This window comes from Ranitomeya imitator, chromosome 5 (genome assembly GCF_032444005.1).
Source record: "Ranitomeya imitator isolate aRanImi1 chromosome 5, aRanImi1.pri, whole genome shotgun sequence".
NCBI classification, from domain to species: Eukaryota; Metazoa; Chordata; class Amphibia; order Anura; family Dendrobatidae; genus Ranitomeya; species Ranitomeya imitator.
In genome coordinates, this window is record NC_091286.1 from 333,705,611 (window position 1) to 333,729,235 (window position 23,625).

Consider the following 23,625-nt stretch of genomic DNA (forward strand, 5'->3'; position numbering starts at 1 on the left):
CGGACAGTCTGCATAGTACCTTTCTGGTGAAGAAGATGTCTCTTTAAGGTGAGGTGGGAGCTGTACCTTCTTCTCAGTGGAACGATAGCTGTGGCCGACTCCTCTGTGTTGGACGTCTTCTTGTTTGTAGTAGCGAAGTTCGGGGTTAGATCGATGATAATCGGCGTAGGCTGATCATTGTAGTCTGTCGAGGGTGTTGTCCATGCTGGAGTGTCGATGAACGTACTCCGCGACGCGCTGAGCTGGATCTTGCTGCTCTAGATCTGTTCCAAGAACGTTGCTGCGTCCCTCATAATCAGGATCCTTCATGGCTTCCAAGTACTCTGCCTTAGCTATTGCAGCTGCTGCCTCTTTGTCTACCATAAGTCTTTCTAGAGACACTTGCAGGCGCGCACCTTCTGCTTCATGCTCTGCCCGCAAATGTGCGGTTTCAGCCTGCAAACGTGCATTTTCTGCTGCATGCTCTGCTTGTCTCAGCTTTAGATGCATTTCTTTCTCGGCGAAGGAAGACCTCGCTTTGGCTGCTTCAGCTTCAGCACGAGCGACAGCGGCCAGCTCTGCTAATGATGACCTGTTAGAGCTTGCTCGTGACCTCGTCTTGAGTGAGGATGTGCTGTTTCGAGACATTGTGCGCTTAGCTGCGTACTGCTGAGTGTTTTGGCGGGAAACTGAGTCTGTGTGTGGTGAGCTTCCGCGTGGCGGGAATGATGTAGCTCCTCTTGGCGGGCTGCAGTATAGTCCTGCGGCTGTATGGCGGCTGCTGTGATACCCGAATGCGGAGCAGTGTGGGTGTTAGCGGTACTGTACAGTCTGATCAACTACAGCCTGCGACAGGCTATCAGTTTCACTGAAGGCAGCTAATCTGTTCTTACTTTACAATCACCGCCTGCGACCGGCGGTCTCGTTTTTCACTGTTCTGTCTTCCTCCACGTAGGATGCTGTGTGGATTCCAACATACGGCTAAACCTTCATCCACATCCCAGTAAACAGACTGTGTTGATGCTTAAGTCTTATTTATTAGGGTGATGATAACCAAAACTATAACGTTGAACAACAATGGTGGACAGTATTCATAGTAGATGATCGAATAGTGAATGATGTTGATGTACAAAGTGGATGTTCAGTGAATAATCATAGTGGATGACTGATCATAGTGGATGACTGATCATAGTGGATGACTGGTGAAAAACGAGATCCGTTAGGACAGGGGTAAGAAAGTAAGCGAGACAGGAGCACGTGTGCCTCTCTGCAGATCTCAGGAAAAATGGCTACTGAAGCTTGTCTTCACAAGAAGAATGTGGGCGGAACTAACCCATAAGACATTGCTCTTAGGAGGGAAAGGTTGGTAAACAACATGAAAAGTAGGCAACTGATGACCTCTAGTGGCCACAACTTGAATAACATGATAATTAACTCTTTGCACATTAAGATGGGCAGAACAATGCTTATCTACGGTCTTACAAAAAATAAAATGTGCAGAACTACTAATGCGTAGACATGTCTATTCCGGTGTATTCCAGATCTGCAATCAAAGCCGTTTTCTTCTCTTCCTGCAACTCTATATACCCCCTTTTATAACACCAAATATCCCCTTTTATAACACCAAATATCCCCTTTTATAACACTAGCCTTCTTTGTCAGACTCTGCTCACTCAACACAATTCTCACCCATATATTGTCAGAGTGGAGTATATGAAGTGCGACGCTAGTTCACATAATAGAACGCAATGCAATCAGCAACTTGTTTCATATTTTATACAAAATCAGACCACATTCAAATGAAGTAATACTCTCAAAATCGCTGTGTCTGATATCACCCCCTCCTGATCCAGGACATCACCCAAAGAACACAAGATGCTTAGCTGCCTTCTCTTATTCTACAAAGTTACTTAGCTACAAATTAGGCTTTTTTCATTTTATAATGTTTGGTGGGTTGGAACGAAGTCTATTTTCTCAACAGTGAGTGTTTTTCTTATGTCTAGAAATGGGGAGCATGTTATCTACAAGTCCAGTATTATAGGTCTGAAAAAACGGCAGACAGCAATGTAATTAGTTGAGGTTTCTAAGCACAATTAACCACTAACCGATAAACTGAAATTTTTGGATTAAATGAAATCGTCTTGTTGTGTTAATGCCTGCCTCTCTACTGTAAAAAATGTGTGAAGAAGTGCAATAGGGTCTTACCAAGCTAAGCGGTAGGAGAACCATGTCCAACCACCGGTAACATGAAGATATCAGCTGCTGCAGCATCCACGAACGTATGGGAGGAAAGGAGATGGGAGATGGGTAACTTCTGCGCGGCTGAACTTGAAAGAGGATCCAATTATCAAAGTGAAAGAAGGTGGTTAATTGACAATGTGTTTCAAAGTCAAAACTGATCCATTCTAGTGGTTGTCCGGAGGAAAGTCAGTTTGGACTTTGAAACTCATTGACAATTAACCACCTTCTTTCACTTGGATAATTGGATCCTCTTTCAAATTCAGCAGCGCTTCTAAAAAGATTAAATTGTAACAGGACTAGAGAAATGGTACTGTCTAATGAGAATAAGTGTGACCATTCTAGTATATAAACAACACTGGGGTTTGTAATTCTGCCAAGTATTGCTCACACAGGGTCTATTTGTGAATTACAAGGCCCCAAAGCAAGTATCATCATCCCAATTATTTACATAATAAACTTCTATTCACAATCCTGATTGTAACAACTGATGTCATGATGCTGATGTGTTTACCCCATAAGTGTGGTCGCCTCTCCACTAAAGACACACACATTGGTCACACCCCCGGAAGAAGCAACCTTGGGAAACGGCGAGGGAGATCCCCAGCAGCAGCTCATTTCACAGCACCAGTCTCACAGCAGGAACTTTACTGAACATTTTGACCTTTTTTGGCATTTAATAGCCCTGCTTATTCACTGTGATCTGCTGGTGCATGTAGTATTCCAGTAATTAGCCTCTATAGTCTATATAGCTCACAATTTTTGAGCATTCCATTGTTTCCAATCTATTCTGGGCTTCTGTCTTATCCATTGTTTTAATGTGCGGTTATTCATTGCATTTCAATACTAAAAGAAAAAAGAAAAACCTGTAGCACTCACACCTTATTATACCTGCAGCAAACAGTGTAGCGGTACCACCCGACCGCAACAAAATCAATAAATATGATAAAAATAAAAAGAAGCTGTCTGCGCTAGATGACCCACTTGAGGACCGTAGGAACTGCCAAATAAATTAGTGAATCTAACCAGAATAAGAAAGGGTTACAAAGAATGGTACGAAACAGCTAAAATAGACACAGCCAGCTCACCAAGTAGCCACCGCAGGTGCACGGAACTCCACGTAGATCAGCGTAGTCATCAGATGAGGAAAGAAAAAAAAAAAGTCGTTCCAGCTCCATATTCTTAAAAATCCACGCTTGAAACTTTATTGTGCCAATGTAAAAACAGTGAATACATGCTCTCCGGCCGCACACCGGGACACAGACAGCGACGCGTTTCGATCCCTAAGGATCTTTTAAAACGCGTCGCTGTCTGTGTCCCGGTGTGCGGCCGGAGAGCATGTATCCACTGTTTTTACATTGGCACAATAAAGTTTCAAGCCTGGATTTTTAAGAATATGGAGCTGGAACGACTTTTTTTTTTTCTTTACAAAGAATGGTACCGTGGCAATATAGGATAAAACTACCTCATACAACAAAACATATAAAAAATAAATAAAAAGTAGCTAAAATAAGTAGAATAACTACCTGAAGGAGTAGTCCGAGGGAAATATGGACTTCTTTGGTGTTGTTTGCTCGAGTTACCCAGAGGGGGTGAGGTAAAGTCAATACCAGATGATTTCTTTGACTGCACAAGAAGCAATTACTTGGATAGTGTAGCGTCTTCCAATATAGTTTCCACTTGCGGTGCCAGGAGAAAGTCGAGTGGGATATAATCCACAAATTGTCCTGTATGGATCCGGACTGCAGGCACTGCCCCGGTCGGTGGCAGCGCACGCTTGCGTTCTATGGGGTGTGTCCACGCTGCTGGACAAAGCCGTTAGGTATTCTGCAATAGCAGGACCTAGCGTGACGTCACAGTCACGTGAATAATCACGTGACCGGCTACGGAAAGAGCTTGGGACCAAATCTTACGCGTTTCGTAGGATTTGGTCCCTTCCCTGGACATTTGTTTGATGAAATCACCCCCTCTCCAGCATTTATGTACCACTTTGAGGCCAGTAAAGGTGGTTTCATGAATTGACCCCTCATGATGAGTCAAAAAATGTTTAGAAAGAGGGTGCCCTACAAATTTTTTCTTGATGTTCCTAATATGTTCATTAATCCTTGTGTGGAGGGCCCTTTTAGTTCTTTTAGGCCCTCATGAGGGGTCAATTCATGGAACGACCTTTACTGGCCTCAAAGTGGTACATAAATGCTGGAGAGGGGGTGATTTCATCAAACAAATGTCCAGGGAAGAGACTAAGATGATTTTTGAACTGGATACCTTAATCCCAAGAGGTCCAAATAGCGAAATTGAGTTATTTGCGTTTAATTCTTAATATGGCTGTGTGTCCACCGCTAACTATATAAGGGCGCAGTATCCCTAGAGGACCATCCCTGAGGAAGGAGATTGTTTATCTCCGAAACGCGTAGGATTTGGTCCCAAGCTCTTTCCGTAGCCTGTCACGTGATTATTCACGTGACCGTGACGTCACGCTAGGTCCTGCTATTGCAGAATACCTAACGGCTTTGTCCAGCAGCGTGGACACACCCCATAGAACGCAGGCGTGCGCTGCCACCGGCCGGGGCAGTGCCTGCAGTCCGGATCCATACAGGACAATTTGTGGATTATATCCCACTCGACTTTCTCCTGGCACCGCAAGTGGAAACTATATTGGAAGACGCTACACTATCCAAGTAATCGCTTCTTGTGCAGTCAAAGAAATCATCTGGTATTGACTTTACCTCACCCCCTCTGGGCTCGAGCAAACACCAAAGAAGTCCATATTTCCCTCGGACTACTCCTTCAGGTAGTTATTCTACTTATTTTAGCTACTTTTTATTTATTTTTTATATGTTTTGTTGTATGAGGTAGTTTTATCCTATATTGCCACGGTACCATTCTTTGTAACCCTTACTTATTCTGGTTAGATTCACTAATTTATTTGGCAGTTCCTACGGTCCTCAAGTGGGTCATCTAGCGCAGACAGCTTCTTTTTATTTTTATCATATTCATTGCATTTGCCTACTAAGTACAAAATAGCAACATTTATTGCCTGTTGAGTCCGTTCCCCTCCCTCCTCGTTTTTTCCTTCCCCATCCTTTTTTCCGCCAATCTTTGGATTTTAAGATTATATTCAAGCCCGGTTTTCTCTAACAGGGGTGTTTGTATTACATTTTGCTTCACTGTGCACTTTATTACCTGCTGCTTCTTTTCCCCACCACTTTGGAGGCTCCATTTTGTCCTGTCTTTTTAACTAATTTTTATGCAGTTGTTACCTAATAAAGATATTATTTTATTACTATATTGTTTCCTATCACTTCTTATCTATATGGCACTTACCATAGTAGATTGTTGTTAACACACCCATGATAGTCTATGGTGCTGTTCACACTTGGGTTTCTTTTCAGTCTGCAAAAAATCACAGTGAAATATTATATCTGACAAATGGATCAAAATTACCTATACAAGTTGATAGGTCCTTGAAAATCACAGACAGAAAGATACCAATCATTGGTGGAGGCGGCGTTTAGCAAGTAGTCCACCAGTGATAATCTCCAGATGATAAAACAATGTTATTATTAAATAAATTAGCTGGTCAGTAAGTGATACATCAGTGGAACCAGTGTCTCTTCTCCTACATTATTTTGTTCTTAGATAAGTTAGCAAAAACCTGGCAACAGATTCCCTTTATGAATGGCTAGCCATTTTACTGTTTCTATCTTCCTGGCATGCGTCCTAAACTAGCCTTTTATTGAGATGTTGTATGGTTAGTGCTATCATTGTAAAATATTCATTACTTAGTCATAGGGTGAATTTCAGCACGGGGCTGTTCAGGTTCAGTAAATGTACTAGAAAATTCCATTTATTATAGAATGCTAGAAAATGTAAAGAAGCAGATGCTTACTAATTGGGGTGGGAAACTGACAATGTGACATCTGTTCCTTCCTATTTCTTGGTAGAAAATACAGCTGTCTAAACCTTTAGTTTTACTGTAGAATCTAATCCTGCATTTGCTATTACCTAACAGTTCAAAGAAAGGCTCCTATTTATTGTTGTTTGCTCATCTCCAGTTTTTAGATGACATATTATCTTATCCATATATCTTGAAATACCTGTGCACAAAACCTTTTTGTTGTGGTCATTCAGGTTCAAGGGAGAATCCAAGACAACATAATGTGTGTACGGTATATGATGCAGAATTTATTGTATCCTAGGGGATGGCAACAATGAGTTTGTGTGGTCGGGAGTTGATTGTTTTTTTTTTTTCTTTTTAATTTGAAATTTGATGGATTTAATTTTGTTTTTTGAGGACATTTTTTTTCCCTTTGAGTTTTTCAGGGATAGCTTTTCTTAACCTAACACACTACTCATTACCCATACCTTGATAGCAGAACGTGTAAGGGGCGTAAACACGCTTGAACTATGCCAGTCTTGCTGAAATAGAATACGACAAATTCATTAAAGGGGTTGGTCACTACTCGGACAACCCCTTCTGAATCCCTGTTCCACCCCTCCCTCCCCCACTCCCCCCAGTAAAATAATACTTTTACTCTCCTGCGGTGTCACCCATGGCTCCTGCCAGTGATCGTGTTACATTATGTCCTGCAATCCCTGTGGCCATTTAGCGCTGTCTTCACTTTCCTTTCGTATGGACACCATTGACATCTGGAAGAACTGACAGCTGCAGCTACTCTTTCATTTCCTCTAGATGTCTTGATTTGTCTGAATGAGAGGAGAGTGAAAACAACATTGATTGACCTCAGCGATTGCATGACACAATGGCAGTGTTTGCGTGACACAATGTCACGCAATCCTTGGGAGAGCCAGTGCCAACACCGCTGAAATAGCGATGGCACCAGAGTTGAATATAGATGTTATTATTTTACTTGGTGGAAACATAGGAATTTAGAAGTGGTTGTCTAAGTAGTGGACAATCCCTTTAATAGACACGCACCAGTTAATGAATTTGGCGCATTTTTTGAGTGTCATGCGTCGACATACCAAAAATGCTGCTTCAGTTAGGGACTGTAGTAGAATTTCTGATGTTCAAAATGCAGGCACTTTTTCTGAATTTGATGGGCAGGCAGGGCTACATCCCAGGAATCTGCCCATTTTGCTTAAAATAATTTAAACTGGCGTGAAAACTTTAAAAATGTTTGCTAAGCTCCCAGTTTCGCAAAGCGTTTGCAACTTTTCAAAGCTTTTATGGCACTTTTCTAGCTTTATGAATCGGCTCCTAACTTTCTACATTCTAACAGCGATAACACAATAGAGTGGTCTTCTCTATTTCAGGGGTCAGAAGATCGCACGCACACCTGCACTGGTTGGATCTTCTTTGCTTCCCTGTTAGCTGTACAGATTTCCCTTGTAATTTTGTTGCAAGTGTTAAGCAGTTTTGTTTTTCTCCGTCCTGGGTTGTCTCAGCTGTTCTGATTTCTCCACTCCCCTCTGGTGTAAGTACTCACCACTTAGCTTTGTAGTTACCAGTGATAGCTTTCTGGTATTGTTATGGAGGTGTGAGCTCTGGAAAGAGAAGTTGTCCAGGAGTCGTCTTCAGAGACTGCTGTTTGGAAGTTTGTTTGGTGTCTTCCTTTTCCTTATCTCCCTTTTGGTTTGTCAAATCCTTCCTTTCCCTTTATACATTTCCGTATTCTGGGTGCGCATTGAGTGATTACTGTTTTTTACCCTACCTTTTGTGTTTAGATCTTCGAGCAGGACTAGTGCTAAGGGTAAGACAGGAGTAGGAAGGCGATTGCTGCATGGGGTGAAAGAACCTGTCTAGGTATGTCAGGGAGCTCAGGTTCGCCCCCTTTTCTTTGCCTATTGGCGGCGCGCCCCTTCCAATCCATCTCGCCGTGCACCGTCTGGCTCCTTGGTGGAGTGTGGCATCCAGGGACTGCCCGGGAGTGATACTTGCAGCCAAGTCCCAGCTCGCCATCAGAGGGCAGGTGAATACCCGGTAGTCACTGGGCCCCTTACCTCCGGGGTAAGCCTGGTCTGTCATTCTGAAAGGGTCTACACCCGCCAGTGTGACACAGCTAGTGTCTACCCTCTCCATGATGCATTCAGTTATTGACAGAGTTGAAAACGAAGCATAAAATATTTTCCTCAAGGCTTTCATTTCAGGTGAACACCGTTAAGAATTTTATGTATAACTCGAGTTCTCAGATTTTTCAAGACGTAAAAACTCCGTATTTCATAAAAATTTTGTTTCTTTGTAAATATTTTTTTTATTTTGAAGTTTCTGCTCTTTAGTTGAGCTCACCATTTGAAAATAAAGGACCCAACCTCAGCAAAGTGTGTAGGTTTGAAGGGCAGGTCCTCTTTCTTTTTTAAGACTTGTTATTATTTATGGCTGTGTTCATATTGTAATGGGTTTGCCCATTTGACTGTTGTGTGCATCACACAATATGTATTAACGTTCCTTGATTTCACGGGTGCTGCGACACATTAAGATTAATGGTTCATTTGTTACACATAGCATAGAGGAATGTCCCTTAATATTGTTTAGCTCTGTTACGAAATTTTCTGATGTAAGCTATTAACCAAGGCTAAACATATCTATTCCTTTTGCTTCCTGAGTTATGGGGAAGTGTCTTGGTCCTGATTTCCTGTATATTTTATACTGTCACATTACCTATTAATGTAATCACTGTAGCACAGCTGCAATATGGAGTTTGATTTACTTAGCATAATCTGGTGCATACTGATTGCAATAAGCTCTAATGTGTTTATAATACATTATTTAAATGTATGATTTGTAGTTTACCCCGTCCTACATAATATTATATGCGAAAGATGCGATTTAGCATGAGTGTGTGGGTAAGGTTGCTCTCACAGCCTGCATCAGTGTCTGCCGGGTGTATTCACGGTGAAATCTCCAGTACACCACACATATCTATAGTATCCATAGATTCCTATTTATCCACTGGAGGCCAAAAAAAGTCCCTTTTCGCCTCTGTTTGGGCCGATATACTGTGGGTATAAAGTTTATTTTGCCATACTGTATGGAAGAAATTTGCTGACAACTCAATGGCTCACTGTGACTTACAGTTAAATAAAGTATATTGTGCAAGATACTTTTTTAAAGGGACTCTGACTGTTCAAACTAAGTACATGTGTTTGATGCATCATGGTGGGGCAAATTGAGCACTGCAAAACGTAGCATGAAAAAACTTAGATACATAGCTTCATTGAAATCCTTGTTTAAATGGACTCTGTCAGCACAGAATGACTGTTCAAACCAAGCATGGGCGCTCGGTCCTTCATGGCGGAGCCGATCATTTATACACACCTTCCCACCTGTTTGGTTTCCATCTATCTCCACCCCTATCCTCTTCTCTGATTGGCCGCTCTGGCTTCATAGAGCCAGAGAAGGGCATAGACAGATGGAAAACAAGGAGATGGGAGGGTTTACTTAAATGATTGACCCCGCCATGATGCATCAAGCGCCTGTACTTGGTTTGAATGGGCATTCTGTGCTGTCACTCCCTTCCTTCCTGACCCTATAAACTATATATGTGATATGGGCTCTGGCGGTGTATGGCATTGACTCGGGAACATCCAACACCTGCCTGTAACAACAATGACTGGCACTAGCTCGGAAACCTGATGTTTGACACTGCGCTATTTAAATGGCCAGGTGGCCTTTAAACCAGAATTACCATTTATCGGTTACTGCATTTCCTCAACAAAAGTGATAAATAACAATTAAAACATTGTAGCCCAAAATGATATTAATTAAAAGCATCATCTCTTGGCACAAAAAATATGCCCTCACAAAACTCAAATGATTGGGGGGCTGCGGGGGATTGGTTAGGGGTGATAAGTCTCAGAGAATGGTGACAGAAATCTTTTTTCCTTTTTTTTTAATTTAATACAGAATTCTAATTTATTTTAACCGCTAAAATATTTTTAAAAAAATCTTCAAAGCTTGGTGCTGCCCTAATTATACTGACTGTAAAAACAATGGCCAATTTGCAGGGACTTTTTTTTTCTATTGTCGTTCAACTCAAAAAAAAGAAAGCCTTCACACTGTTATCGGAAACATAAAATGATTTTGGTGTTGGAAGGAGATGGCAAAACAAAAGTGCGAAAAAAACAACCTGGTAAATCACACTGTTATGAAAGGGTTAACTATGAGCACTGCGACTGCATCGGTATGTTTAGTTTTCCAATTTATGGGTAGTAACGGAACAGGATAGACAAATAACACTTTTTGTGGTATAGTAAGGGAAATATTCTGAATGTTTAACCCCTAAAGCTCTATGAAATGGCTGTACCGCATAAAATATGGTGACTGCCAAGAATCTACGGACCGAATGTGAAGTGGCATGCGGTCAATTACCGGCAGCCGGAACCGAGGGTTTATACTCGCTGAATGTTTAATATGCACAATTCATTGTATGAGCGGCCCTGTGAGAGAACCTGGTTATTTCAGAAATGTCCTTGCAATGGGAATGGTTGCTGGATCATGAATACTTAGCAGAAGGCGAAATGAAACTGGGTTTCTGTGGTTCAAACAGAAAACTTGACTCTTTTATGTTCTGTTTTCTGTTGGGGGATATTGATATTTCTGTTTGATACGAAGCACTGTGAGAGAATTGGAGCTGTCTTCAGGCCATCTTACTTTTGTGGTCTTCAGAGAGTTGGTGTAGAAAATACAGTATGAGAGGATTAGCACTACAGCTAGCGATTATTAAAGGGAACCTGTCACCCCGTTTTTTCAGATTGAGATAAAAAATACTGTTAAATAGGGCCTGCGCTGTGCGTTACAATAGTGTATGTAGTGTACCCCGATTCCCCACCTATGCTGCGAAATACATTACCAAAGTCGCCGTTTTCGCCTGTCAATCAGGCTGGTCAGGTCAGGTGGGCGTGGTGACATCGCTGTTTCTTCCCCAGCTTTCCGTTGGTGGCGTAGTGGTGTGCGCATGTCCAAGTGCCGAATCCACTGCGCGCAGGTGAAGAAAAAGCACGCGATCTGCGCTATTACCCTTGTCATCGGTGGGGGCGGCCATCTTCCTGAGGCCACGCGTGCGCAGATGGAGTGCTCTGCTGCACAGGGCTTCAGGAAAATGACCGCAGGATGCCGCGCATGCTCGGCTTCAGGAAAATGGCCGCCGCGATCTCCATCTGTGCACGCGCGGCATCCCGCGGCCATTTTCCTGAAGCCCCGTGCAGCAGAGCACTCCATCTGCGCACGCGCGGCCTCAGGAAGATGGCCGCCCCCACTGATGACAAGGGTAATAGTGCAGATCGCGCGCTTTTTCTTCACCTGCGCGCAGTGGATTCGGCACTTGGACATGCGCACACCACTACGCCACCAACGGAAAGCTGGGGAAGAAACAGCGATGTCACCACGCCCACCTGACCAGCCTGATTGAAAGGCGAAAACGGCGACTTTGGTAATGTATTTCGCAGCATAGGTGGGGAATCAGGGTACACTACATACACTATTGTAACGCACAGTGCAGGCCCTATTTAACAGTATTTATATCCAATCTCAAAAAACGGGGTGACAGGTTCCCTTTAAACTTGGGAAAAAAATGTAAAGTATGATGTGTTTGTCCTTTGGCAGTTCAAAAATTTTCTTTTGATCCCTTTTCTCCAAGAGCGTCCCACCCGTCATGACCTCAACCTGCATAAAAACACTTTATTCTATCTTTTTCCTCATTAGTAGGCAAGTTGGAAGCCATTCCGTTAGAGAACTTAGTGGTTCAAGTAAGTAAAGCTATTTTGTGTGGATCTCATCCATAGGGTCAGTTCACATAATCATATTTTCAGTCCGAAATTTTTTCACTGACCGAATCTGCTTGTGAAAAAAATTTGTAGCATGTACTAGTTTCTTCCATGTGTCGGATGAGACTCACTCATACAAGTGTATGGTTGTGGCAAAAACTCAGATTCCGTATGGAGCCACAGTACAGCATCTGCTTTTTTACGGATACATTGCAATTCTGTAACATAGGAAATTGTAAATGGTCTTGTAAATGATGATTAAAAAAGTTGCACACAGATGACAAGTGTGACAAATATCATCCAAGTTTTCTGATTGAAACGCTCGCAACTTTTTATATGGTCCTGTGGACTTAGCCTAATTGTGTAGAATGCATATTCAATCGAAAACGGACTAATGACAAAAGAGGTAAGATGCCAAATATTCACTGAACAACAGCTGTCGATTAGAGATGAGCAATTTGTTCCCCTGATTTGTTTGCGTTTTGCCAATTTGCACTCTGGCTCACATTTCGACACCCCTTAGGATGCATTAGGTGCAATCACCGGTGAGCTTTTATGTGAATAGACCAAGTTGAAGAAAGAAAGCGCTAATATAAAAATGTAAGCTCTGACCGGAGCATTTCTATATCCCAGCTACTGTTTCAGAAGCACATTTATATTTACTTAGCTGGTTTCCAAAATTTTTTAGCTTCAATAGTACAGTAAACAAAAAAAAGGGGGGCACACGTTACAACACTCACCAAAAGCTCAGAGCACTGCTGAATCTTGAGAGAGGATCAACAGAGACAGTAGATAGAGGCAGTGCCGTTGGCCTGCTGAGAAAAAGGCAGTGACCTCCATGCTCAACTTTAAAAGAAGAATCGATCTGTGTTTGCAAAGTAAAAAAAGGCAGAGGAAGAAGGTATAAACTTCTCCCGAAATGTTCATATGCTGAAATGCATGAGTACTCTGGAAGGTTAACACAGCTCTGCCGGATGGATAGAAATCTACTGGGGTCATCGAAGTTTTCAGCCTCAGGTTCATGCTAACAGAGCTTTAACCCCTTTAAGGGAACATGTCACCCCCAAAATCGAGGGTGAGCTAAGCCCACCAGCATCAGGGGCTTATCTACAGCATTCTGGAATGCTGTAGATAAGCCCCCGATGTATCCTGAAAGATGAGAAAAAGAGGTTAGATTATACTCACCGAGGGGCGGTCCTGGTCCGATGGGCGTCGTGGTCCATGGACTGGCTGTATGAATTTTACTTTTTTTTTTTTAGTTTGCTTACTTGAACTAATATGCACCCTTAAAGGGACTCTGTCACCTGAATTTGGCGGGACTGGTTTTGGGTCATATGGGCGGAGTTTTCAGGTGTTTGATTCACCCTTTCCTTACCCGCTGGCTGCATGCTGGCTGCAATATTGGATTGAAGTTCATTCTCTGTCCTCCATAGTACATGCCTGCGCAAAGCAATCTTGCCTTGTGCAGGCATGTACTATGGAGGACGGAGAATGAACTTCAATCCAATATTGCAGCCAGCATGCAGCCAGCGGGTAAGGAAAGGGTGAATCAAACACCCGAAAACTCCGCCCATATGACCCAAAACCAGTCCCGCCAAATTCAGGTGACAGGTTCCCTTTAATTATCTGTGATTTGGTCCTGTATATATATATATATATATATATATATGTGATCACTAGGCGCTTTACTTTTGGCTGTATACTTTTTATTGGATAATTTCCCACGCATTGATTCACACTCATGTAGTAGTAGTAGTGTAATTTATTATAACTTTTACATTTCTTTTTTGCTGCCCTAATTGTTTTTATTGATTTTTGAATTACAGACATATAGCTTATAATGTATGGAGGAGACAAACCTCCTAATACAATTCATCCAATTTTATTTTTTTTTAAAAAGGGCAGATATAGATATGTAACCTAGTAAAACAGATTTTCTTCCAACAGTATATATAAATTCTGGATAAAATAAGACTGATTATAATAGTATGTTGTCCAAAACGGTATGAGATCAAAAAGATATGAAGGACTCGATGCCTCAGCTCCCGCAAATTGCTGTAAATGTCTACACCCTCCTCACCACCACTGATAAGAGAAATCTCATTAGAAATGGCCTTAATGTATACTTTCTGCTGTTTCTTTTTTTAACCATTGTAAATAGTTTTTTTTTCCTTCCTTTTGAAAATCAATAAAAATAAAAGATAAAGTAGATAGGAACACAGTGCTAACGAGCACTAATTCTTCCAAAGAAAACATGGTTTATGTGACTTCTCTTTAATTGGCTATTACGTTATATAAATTAAGTTTCTTATCCCTTTTAGACCTGGCATTACTTTTTTTAACCCCTTAGTGATTGGGAATTTCTCAGTTTTTGTACTTTAATTTTTATTTCCTTTTCTTGCAAGAACCATGACTTTTTATTTTATTTGTTCATAAACATAGTCATCTGAGGGTTTGTTTTCCGCAGTACAAGTTGTAATTTTGACTGACACCATTCAGTTTACCATGCTGAAAAAGCAAAAAAAAATTCCCAGTGTGGTGAAATGGGGGAAACAATGTGATTGTAATTCGGCTTTTGATTTAACATCTTTTATTATGTGCTAAAAATGACCTGACAGTATGATTTTTGATGTCAGTATGCCAATAACTTTTTAAGGTGTTTTTGGTAATAAAAATAAAGTAAAAAATGTATAAAAATAATAATAAAACAAAATTGTGTTGCCATTTTCTGGGTCAGGGTGTATGAGGGCTTGATTTTGCGTGCAATCTTTAATTTTTATTGTTGCCATTTTGGGTACATACTATGCTTTGATCTTTTTATTGCATTTTTTGTAGGGAGTACAGCACTCCCCAAAAATCTTTTCAGTTTTGTCTGTTTGGTATTTAATGTAGGGTTACATAATTATACAAATTTGTAGATCTAACTTTTTTGTTGATGTAAAGTTAAAATAATTTTATAACTTAGCTTTTTTGTCGATATTACTTTTCATATGATGGCAAAGTTTTAGAAAAATAATAATGAAAGTTATATTTTGTTCTGGTTGCTTATCTTTCCTTTTTTCCTCAAAGATCTTTGCGTGAAAAGTCACAGCATTAGGCCGGGGACACACACAACGTATAAAAAAACGGACCGTTTTTGATGGACGAGAATCGCACAAATGTTACCAAAACATTGATCCGTGTGCAGTGCGAGGATGCGATTTTCTCGCATCAAATGATCCGTGTGACATCCGTATGGCATCCGTACTGCGTGTTTTTATCGCAGGCTTGCAAAACCAACATACGGCTATACAAGGGATCCATGTGACAAAAAAAAAAACATATACTGTCATATATATATATATATATATATATATATATACAGTGGGGCAAAAAAGTATTTAGTCAGTCAGCAATAGTGCAAGTTCCACCACTTAAAAAGATGAGGCGTCTGTAATTTACATCATAGGTAGACCTCAACTATGGGAGACAAACTGAGAAAAAAAAATCCAGAAAATCACATTGTCTGTTTTTTTTATTATTTTTTTTGCATATTATGGTGGAAAATAAGTATTTGGTCAGAAACAAACAATCAAGATTTCTGGCTCTCACAGACCTGTAACTTCTTCTTTAAGAGTCTCCTCTTTCCTCCACTCATTACCTGTAGTAATGACACCTGTTTAAACTTGTTATCAGTATAAAAAGACACCTGTGCACACCCTCAAACAGTCTGACTCCAAACTCCACTATGGTGAAGACCAAAGAGCTGTCAAAGGACACCAGAAACAAAATTGTAGCCCTGCACCAGGCTGGGAAGACTGAATCTGCAATAGCCAACCAGCTTGGAGTGAAGAAATCAACAGTGGGAGCAATAATTAGAAAATGGAAGACATACAAGACCACTGATAATCTCCCTCGATCTGGGGCTCCACGCAAAATCCCACCCCGTGGGGTCAGAATGATCACAAGAACGGTGAGCAAAAATCCCAGAACCACGCGGGGGGACCTAGTGAATGAACTGCAGAGAGCTGGGACCAATGTAACAAGGCCTACCATAAGTAACACACTACGCCACCATGGACTCAGATCCTGCAGTGCCAGATGTGTCCCACTGCTTAAGCCAGTACATGTCCGGGCCCGTCTGAAGTTTGCTAGAGAGCATTTGGATGATCCAGAGGAGTTTTGGGAGAATGTCCTATGGTCTGATGAAACCAAACTGGAACTGTTTGGTAGAAACACAACTTGTCGTGTTTGGAGGAAAAAGAATACTGAGTTGCATCCATCAAACACCATACCTACTGTAAAGCATGGTGGTGGAAACATCATGCTTTGGGGCTGTTTCTCTGCAAAGGGGCCAGGACGACTGATCCGGGTACATGAAAGAATGAATGGGGCCATGTATCGTGAGATTTTGAGTGCAAACCTCCTTCCATCAGCAAGGGCATTGAAGATGAAACGTGGCTGGGTCTTTCAACATGACAATGATCCAAAGCACACCGCCAGGGCAACGAAGGAGTGGCTTCGTAAGAAGCATTTCAAGGTCCTGGAGTGGCCTAGCCAGTCTCCAGATCTCAACCCTATAGAAAACCTTTGGAGGGAGTTGAAAGTCCGTGTTGCCAAGCGAAAAGCCAAAAACATCACTGCTCTAGAGGAGATCTGCATGGAGGAATGGGCCAACATACCAACAACAGTGTGTGGCAACCTTGTGAAGACTTACAGAAAACGTTTGACCTCTGTCATTGCCAACAAAGGATATATTACAAAGTATTGAGATGAAATTTTGTTTCTGACCAAATACTTATTTTCCACCATAATATGCAAATAAAATGTTAAAAAAACAGACAATGTGATTTTCTGGATTTTTTTTTCTCAGTTTGTCTCCCATAGTTGAGGTCTACCTATGATGTAAATTACAGACGCCTCTCATCTTTTTAAGTGGTGGAACTTGCACTATTGCTGACTGACTAAATATTTTTTTGCCCCACTGTATATATGTCAGTAGACACATATATGTATATATATTAATATTTCATCCAGCGCGATATAGCAGAAAGCCGGTAATTCAATTACCGGCTTCTGCTTTCTCCTTCCTAAAACCCGACATGATATGAGACCTGGTTTACATACAGTAAACCATGTCTTCTCCCCATTTTTTTTTTGCATATTCCACACTACTAATGTCAGTAGTGTGTCTATGCAAAATTTGGCCGTTCTAGCTATTAAATTAAGGGGTGAAATGGCGGAAAAAATTGGCGTGGGCTCCCGCACAATTTTCTCCGCCAGAGTAGTAAAGCCAGTGACTGAGGGCAGATATTAATAGCCTAGAGAGGGTCCATGGTTATTGGCCCCCCCCTGGCTAAAAACACCTGCCCCCAGCCACCCCAGAAAAGGCACATCTGGAAGATGCGCCTATTCTGGCACTTGGCCACTCTCTTCCCATTCCCGTGTAGCGGTGGGATATGGGGTAATGAAGGGTTAATGCCACCTTGCTATTGTAAGGTGACATTAAGCCAAATTAATAATAGAGAGGCGTCAATTATGACACCTATCCATTATTAATCCAATACTAGTAAAGGGTTAAAAAAATACACAAACACATTATTAAAAATTAATTTAATGAAATAAACACAAAGGTTGTTGTAGTAATTTATTCTACTCTCAATCCACTCACTGAAGACCCTCGATCTGTAAATCAAAAAAACATAATAAACCAACAATATACATACCTTCCGAAGATCTGGCACGTCCAACGATGTAGATCCATCTGAAGGGGTTAAACTATTTTGCAGACACGAGCTCCGCTAATGCAGGATGCTCATTTCTGCAAAACCCCGGCGAATGAAGCTAAATATAGGTCAATGATCTATATTACATAGTTATTAAGGTTGAAGGAAGACTATATGTCCATCTAGTTCAACCCATAGCGTAAACTAACATGCCCTAACATGTTGATCCAGAGGAAGGCAAAAAAAACCCATGTGGCAAAGAGTAAGCTCCACATTGGGGAAAAAAATTCCTTCCCGACTCCACATACGGCAATCAGACTAGTTCCCTGGATCAACGCCCTATCAAGGAATCTAGTGTATATACCCTGTAACATTATACTTTTCCAGAAAGGTATCCAGTCCCCTCTTAAATTTAAGTAATGAATCACTCATTACAACATCATACGGCAGAGAATTCCATAGTCTCACTGCTCTTACAGTAAAGAATCCGCGTCTGTTATTATGCTTAAACCTTTTTTCCTCCAAACGCAGAGGATTCCCCCTTGTCCCTGTTTCAGGTCTATGATTAAAAAGATCATCAGAAAGGTCTTTGTACTGTCCCCTCATATATTTATACATTAAATTAAGATCACCCCTTAGTCTTTGTTTTTCCAAACTAAATAGCCCCAAGTGTAATAACCTATCTTGGTATTGCAGACCCCCCAGTCCTCTAATAACCTTGGTCGCTCTTCTCTGCACCCGCTCCAGTTCAGCTATGTCTTTCTTATACGGAGACCAGAACTGTGCACAGTATTCTAAGTGTGGTCGAACTAGTGACTTGTATAGAGGTAAAATTATATTCTCCTCATGAGCATCTATGCCTCTTTTAATGCATCCCATTATTTTATTTGCCTTTGTAGCAGCTGCCTGACACTGGCCACTGAATATGAGTTTGTCATCCACCCATACACCCAGGTCTTTTTCATTGACGGTTTTGCCCAGAGTTTTAGAATTAAGCACATAATTATACATCTTATTACTTCTACCCAAGTGCATGACCTTACATTTATCCCCATTAAAGCTCATTTGCCATTTATCAGCCCAAGCTTCTAGTTTACATAAATCATCCTGTAATATAAAATTGTCCTCCTCTGTATTGATTACCCTGCAGAGTTTAGTGTCATCTGCAAATATTGAAATTCTACTCTGAATGCCCCCTACAAGGTCATTAATAAATATGTTAAAAAGAAGAGGGCCCAATACTGACCCCTGTGGTACCCCACTGCTAACCACTACCCAGTCCGAGTGTGCTCCATTAATAACCACCCTTTGTTTCCTATCCCTGAGCCAGCTCTCAACCCACTTGCACATATTTTCCCCTATCCCCATTATTCTCATTTTATGTATCAACCTTTTGTGTGGCACCGTATCAAAAGCTTTTGAAAAGTCCATATACACTACATCCACTGGGTTCCCTTGGTCCAATCCGGAACTTACCTCTTCATAGAAACTGATCAAATTAGTCTGACATGAACGGTCCCTAGTAAACCCGTGCTGATACCTGGTCATGAGGTTATTCCTCTTCAGATACTCCAGTATAGCGTCCCTTAGAATGCCCTCCAGGATTTTACCCACAGTAGAGGTTAAGCTTACTGGCCTATAATTTCCGAGTTCAGTTTTTGTTCCCTTTTTGAATATTGGCACCACATTTGCTATACGCCAGTCCTGTGGCACAGACCCTGTTATTATGGAGTCTTTAAAGATTAAAAATAATGGTCTATCAATGACTGTACTTAATTCCTGCAGTACTCGAGGGTGTATCCCATCCGGGCCCGGAGATTTGTCAATTTTAGTGATTTTTAGACGCCGCCGCACTTCCTGCTGGGATAAGCAGGTGACATTTCATTGGGAATTTTTATCACTAGACATTTTGTCTGCCATGGGATTTTCTTGTGTAAATACTGATGAAAAAAAGTCATTTAGCATATTGGCTTTTTCCTCATCCTCATCCACCATTTCACCCAGACTATTTTTAAGGGGGCCAACAATATCATTTTTTAGTTTCTTACTATTTATGTAGTTAAAGAATATTTTGGGATTATTTTTACTCTCTCTGGCAATGAGTCTCTCTGTCTCAATCTTTGCTGCCTTGATTTGCTTTTTACAGAATTTATTTAATTTTCTGTATTTATTTAATGCCTCCTCACTACCTACTTCCTTTTAATTCTCTAAATGCTTTCTTTTTGTCACTTATTGCGCCCCTTACAGCTCTATTTAGCCATATTGGTTTCCTCCTATTTCTAGTATGTTTATTCCCATACGGTATATACTGTGCACAGGTCCTATCCAGGATGCTAATAAATGTCTCCCATTTTCTTTGTGTATTTTTATGTCTCAGGATATCGTCCCAGTTAATTGCAGCAAGATTCTCTCTCATCCGTTGGAAATTTGCCCTCCTGATTTTTAGTGTCCTTGTAACCCCTCTACTACACATCTTTTTAAAGGATACATGAAAACTTATTATTTTGTGATCGCTATTTCCCAAGTGACCCCCAACCCTTATATTTGATATGCGGTCTGGCCTGTTGGTTAATATTAGGTCTAGCAGTGCCCCCCTTCTTGTTGGGTCCTGAACCAGTTGTGAAAGGTAATTGTCTCTCATAGTTGTCAAAAACCGATTACCTTTGCTGGAACTACAGGTTTCTGTTCCCCAATCAATAGTTGATCAGGGTAGTTGAAGTCCCCCATAATAATGACTTCTCCTTGAGTCGCAGCTTCATCTATTTGCTTTACGAGGATATTCTCCATTGCTTCCATTATTTTTGGAGATTTATAACAAACCCCTATCAGTAATTTATTATTTTTCCCCCTCCCCTTATCTCCACCCACAGGGATTCTACATTTTCATTAAATTCACCTATATTATCGCGCAGGATTGGTTTTAAGGACGATTTTACATATAGACACACCCCTCCCCCTCGCTTATCTGTATTGGTCATTTCTGAACAGGCTATAGCCCTGCAAGTTAACAGCCCAGTCATGGCTCTCATCCAGCCACGTTTCAGATATCCCCACCATGTCATAATTATGCTCCAACAACATTAGTTCTAATTCGTCCATTTTGTTGGCGAGGCTTCTGGCATTAGTATACATGCACTTTATGTTCCTCTCTGTACTTCTATTTCTTATATTATTAACTGTTCTGACCCCACCCCCCATGCCACCGCCACCCCCAACTTCCTTATTTGTGCCCAGGTCTCTGTCTGCACTATCTTCCCCTTCTATAAAATGAATACCCTCCCCCCAATTCCTAGTTTAAACACTCCTCCAACCTTCTAGCCATTTTCTCCCCCAGCACAGCTGCACCCTCCCCATTGAGGTGCAGCCCGTCCCTAGCGTAGAGCCTGTAGCCAACTGAGAAGTCGGCCCAGTTCTGCAGGAACCCAAACCCCTCTTTCCTACACCAATTCTTGAGCCACTTATTAACCTCCCTAATCTCCCGTTGCCTCTCTGGCGTGGCACGTGGTACCGGCAGTATTTCGGAAAATACCACTTTGGAGGTCCTTGCTTTCAGCTTGCAGCCTAATTCCCTGAAATCATCTTTAAGGACCTTCCACCTACCTCTAACTTTGTCATTAGTGCCAATGTGCACCATGACAGCTGGATCCTCACCAGCCCCTCGATTAGCTTCATTTGCGGTGAGGCGCCCTCTGCTGGCTGTTCCTAGATCGTGGGAACTTTCCTAGAAAGCTCCCTGGCTCGAGATCATATGAGGACAACCAGCAGAGGGCGCCTCACCGCAAATGAAGCTAAATATAGATCATTGACCTATATTTAGCTTAATTCGCCGGGGTTTTGCAGAAATGAGCATCCTGCATTAGCGGAGCTCGTGTCTGCAAAATAGTTTAACCCCTTCAGATGGATCTACATCGTTTGACATGCCAGATCCTCGGAAGGTATGTATATTGTTGGTTTATTATGTTTTTTTGATTTACAGATCGAGGGTCTTCAGTGAGTGGATTGAGAGTAGAATAAATTACTACAACAACCTTTGTGTTTATTTCATTAAATTAATTTTTAATAACGTGTTTGTGTATTTTTTTTAACCCTTTACTAGTATTGGATTAATAATGGATAGGTGTCATAATTGACGCCTCTCCATTATTAATTTGGCTTAATGTCACCTTACAATAGCAAGGTGGCATTAACCCTTCATTACCCCATATCCCACCACTACACGGGAATGGGAAGAGAGTGGCCAAGTGCCAGAATAGGAGCATCTTACAGATGTGCCTTTTCTGGGGTGGCTGGGGGCAGATGTTTTTAGCCAGGGGGGGCCAATAACCGTGGACCCTCTCCAGGCTATTAATATCTGCCCTCAGTCACTGGCTTTACTACTCTGGCGGAGAAAATTGTGCGGGAGCCCACGCCAATTTTTTCCGCCATTTAACCCCTTAATTTAATAGCTAGAACGGCCAAATTTTGCATAGACACACTACTGACAGTAGTGTGGAATATGCAAAAAAAATGGGGATATGAGATGGTTTACTGTATGTAAACCAGGTCTCATATCATGTCGGGTTTTAGGAAGGAGAAAGCAGAAACCGGTAATTGAATTACCAGCTTTAAAGCTGTCTAGCGCTGGAAGAAATATTAATATATATACATATATGTGTCTCACTGACATATATATATATATATATATATATATACCTATTCTATGTGTACACATTTATTCGACCTATTCTATTTTAAGCTGTCAGTGTGATTTTACTGTACATCGCACTGAATTGCCGGCTTTTCTCTCTAACTGCGTATTCCTCGCAAGTCACACTGCTGGTCCGTGTGTGATCCGTATTTTTGGGGCTTTCTTAGACTTTCATTGGCGATTCTCGGCCGAGAAACGCTGACAATCGCAGCATGCTGCGATTTCACTCGGATCTTGAATACGGCCGAGAAAATATTGGATGATGGGAGCTGCCCCGTTGATTAACATTGGGACGAGTGCTATGCGATTTTTTATCGCATTGCACTCGTCCGTATTACGGTCTAGTGTGACCCCGGCCTTACATAGAAAAACATAATCCGCTGCAATAATGAAGCCAGTCTCTGACTCATGCTGCCCATTTATTAATTACATGAGTTTTTAGGTACCTTAGTGCATTTGTAGAAAAGTTTCGTAAGTCATCTCTCCATCAACGAGCCAGACAAATGGCATTTCATTGAATTGATGATGAATAACACTAGCAGTTTGTAGGTTGTGTGGCAACGCATCCTAATACATTGCACTGCGTTTTAGGCATGGGAACAATGTTCTGATTTAGCTGTTGGTGTATCAACAGTAATTGCTATTCCAATCTACCCGTAAGTATAGCCTTATGTACTTTATAACCATCAGAATGAAGTACCTTCTGGCTGAAATTAGTATCCACAAAACTCCGCTCTATCTATTTTTGTGCTTTCTTCTGTATAGGCACTGGGAGATTTTTCTATTGCTATAAATTTTGGATGGTTGTGGGTAAATTGTTGATGCCGAATAAAAAGCAGACAGTTTCTTGATTGTTTTCTTTACCAGCTGCCTGCTGTATTAGTTGTGCAGATTATACAATAAATATTAAAGTCGACCAGGCTAGCTTAAAAGCAAACTATAATTCTTACTATATGTAATTTAGATTTTTTTATATAGCGCCAAGTATTATTGGAAGATGCAAGGAATTATTTTCAATGTCCTTTATTTTCTCCTCTAGGCTTCTAACTCAGAATGTTGGATTGCTCTATGTTGGAAACTACGAACGTCCATTTTCCCAGATAAAGGTATACTATATTTAAGTGACCACCTTTTATTGTTCAATATCGTATTGATATATAGTGCTGTGCAAAAATGCTGCAAAGTAAGAATGCTTTTAAAAATAGAAGTGTTAATGGTTTATTTTTATCAATGAAAGTAATGCTAAGTGAATATACAGACGAGAAAGCCAAGTCAGTATTTGGTGTGACA

At 41.2% G+C, this 23,625-nt stretch overlaps 1 protein-coding gene across 1 annotated transcript in view; it reads left to right on the forward strand.

Moving 5' to 3' along the window:
• The window catches only part of RNGTT (RNA guanylyltransferase and 5'-phosphatase), a 576,238-nt gene that overhangs the window by 501,331 nt on the left and 51,282 nt on the right, over window positions 1–23,625 (forward strand). Inside the window, exon 14 of the mRNA XM_069726381.1 lies at window positions 23,375–23,441. Coding sequence (XP_069582482.1) covers window positions 23,375–23,441 — 67 coding nt within the window. The remainder of the gene's footprint in view (window positions 1–23,374; window positions 23,442–23,625) is intronic.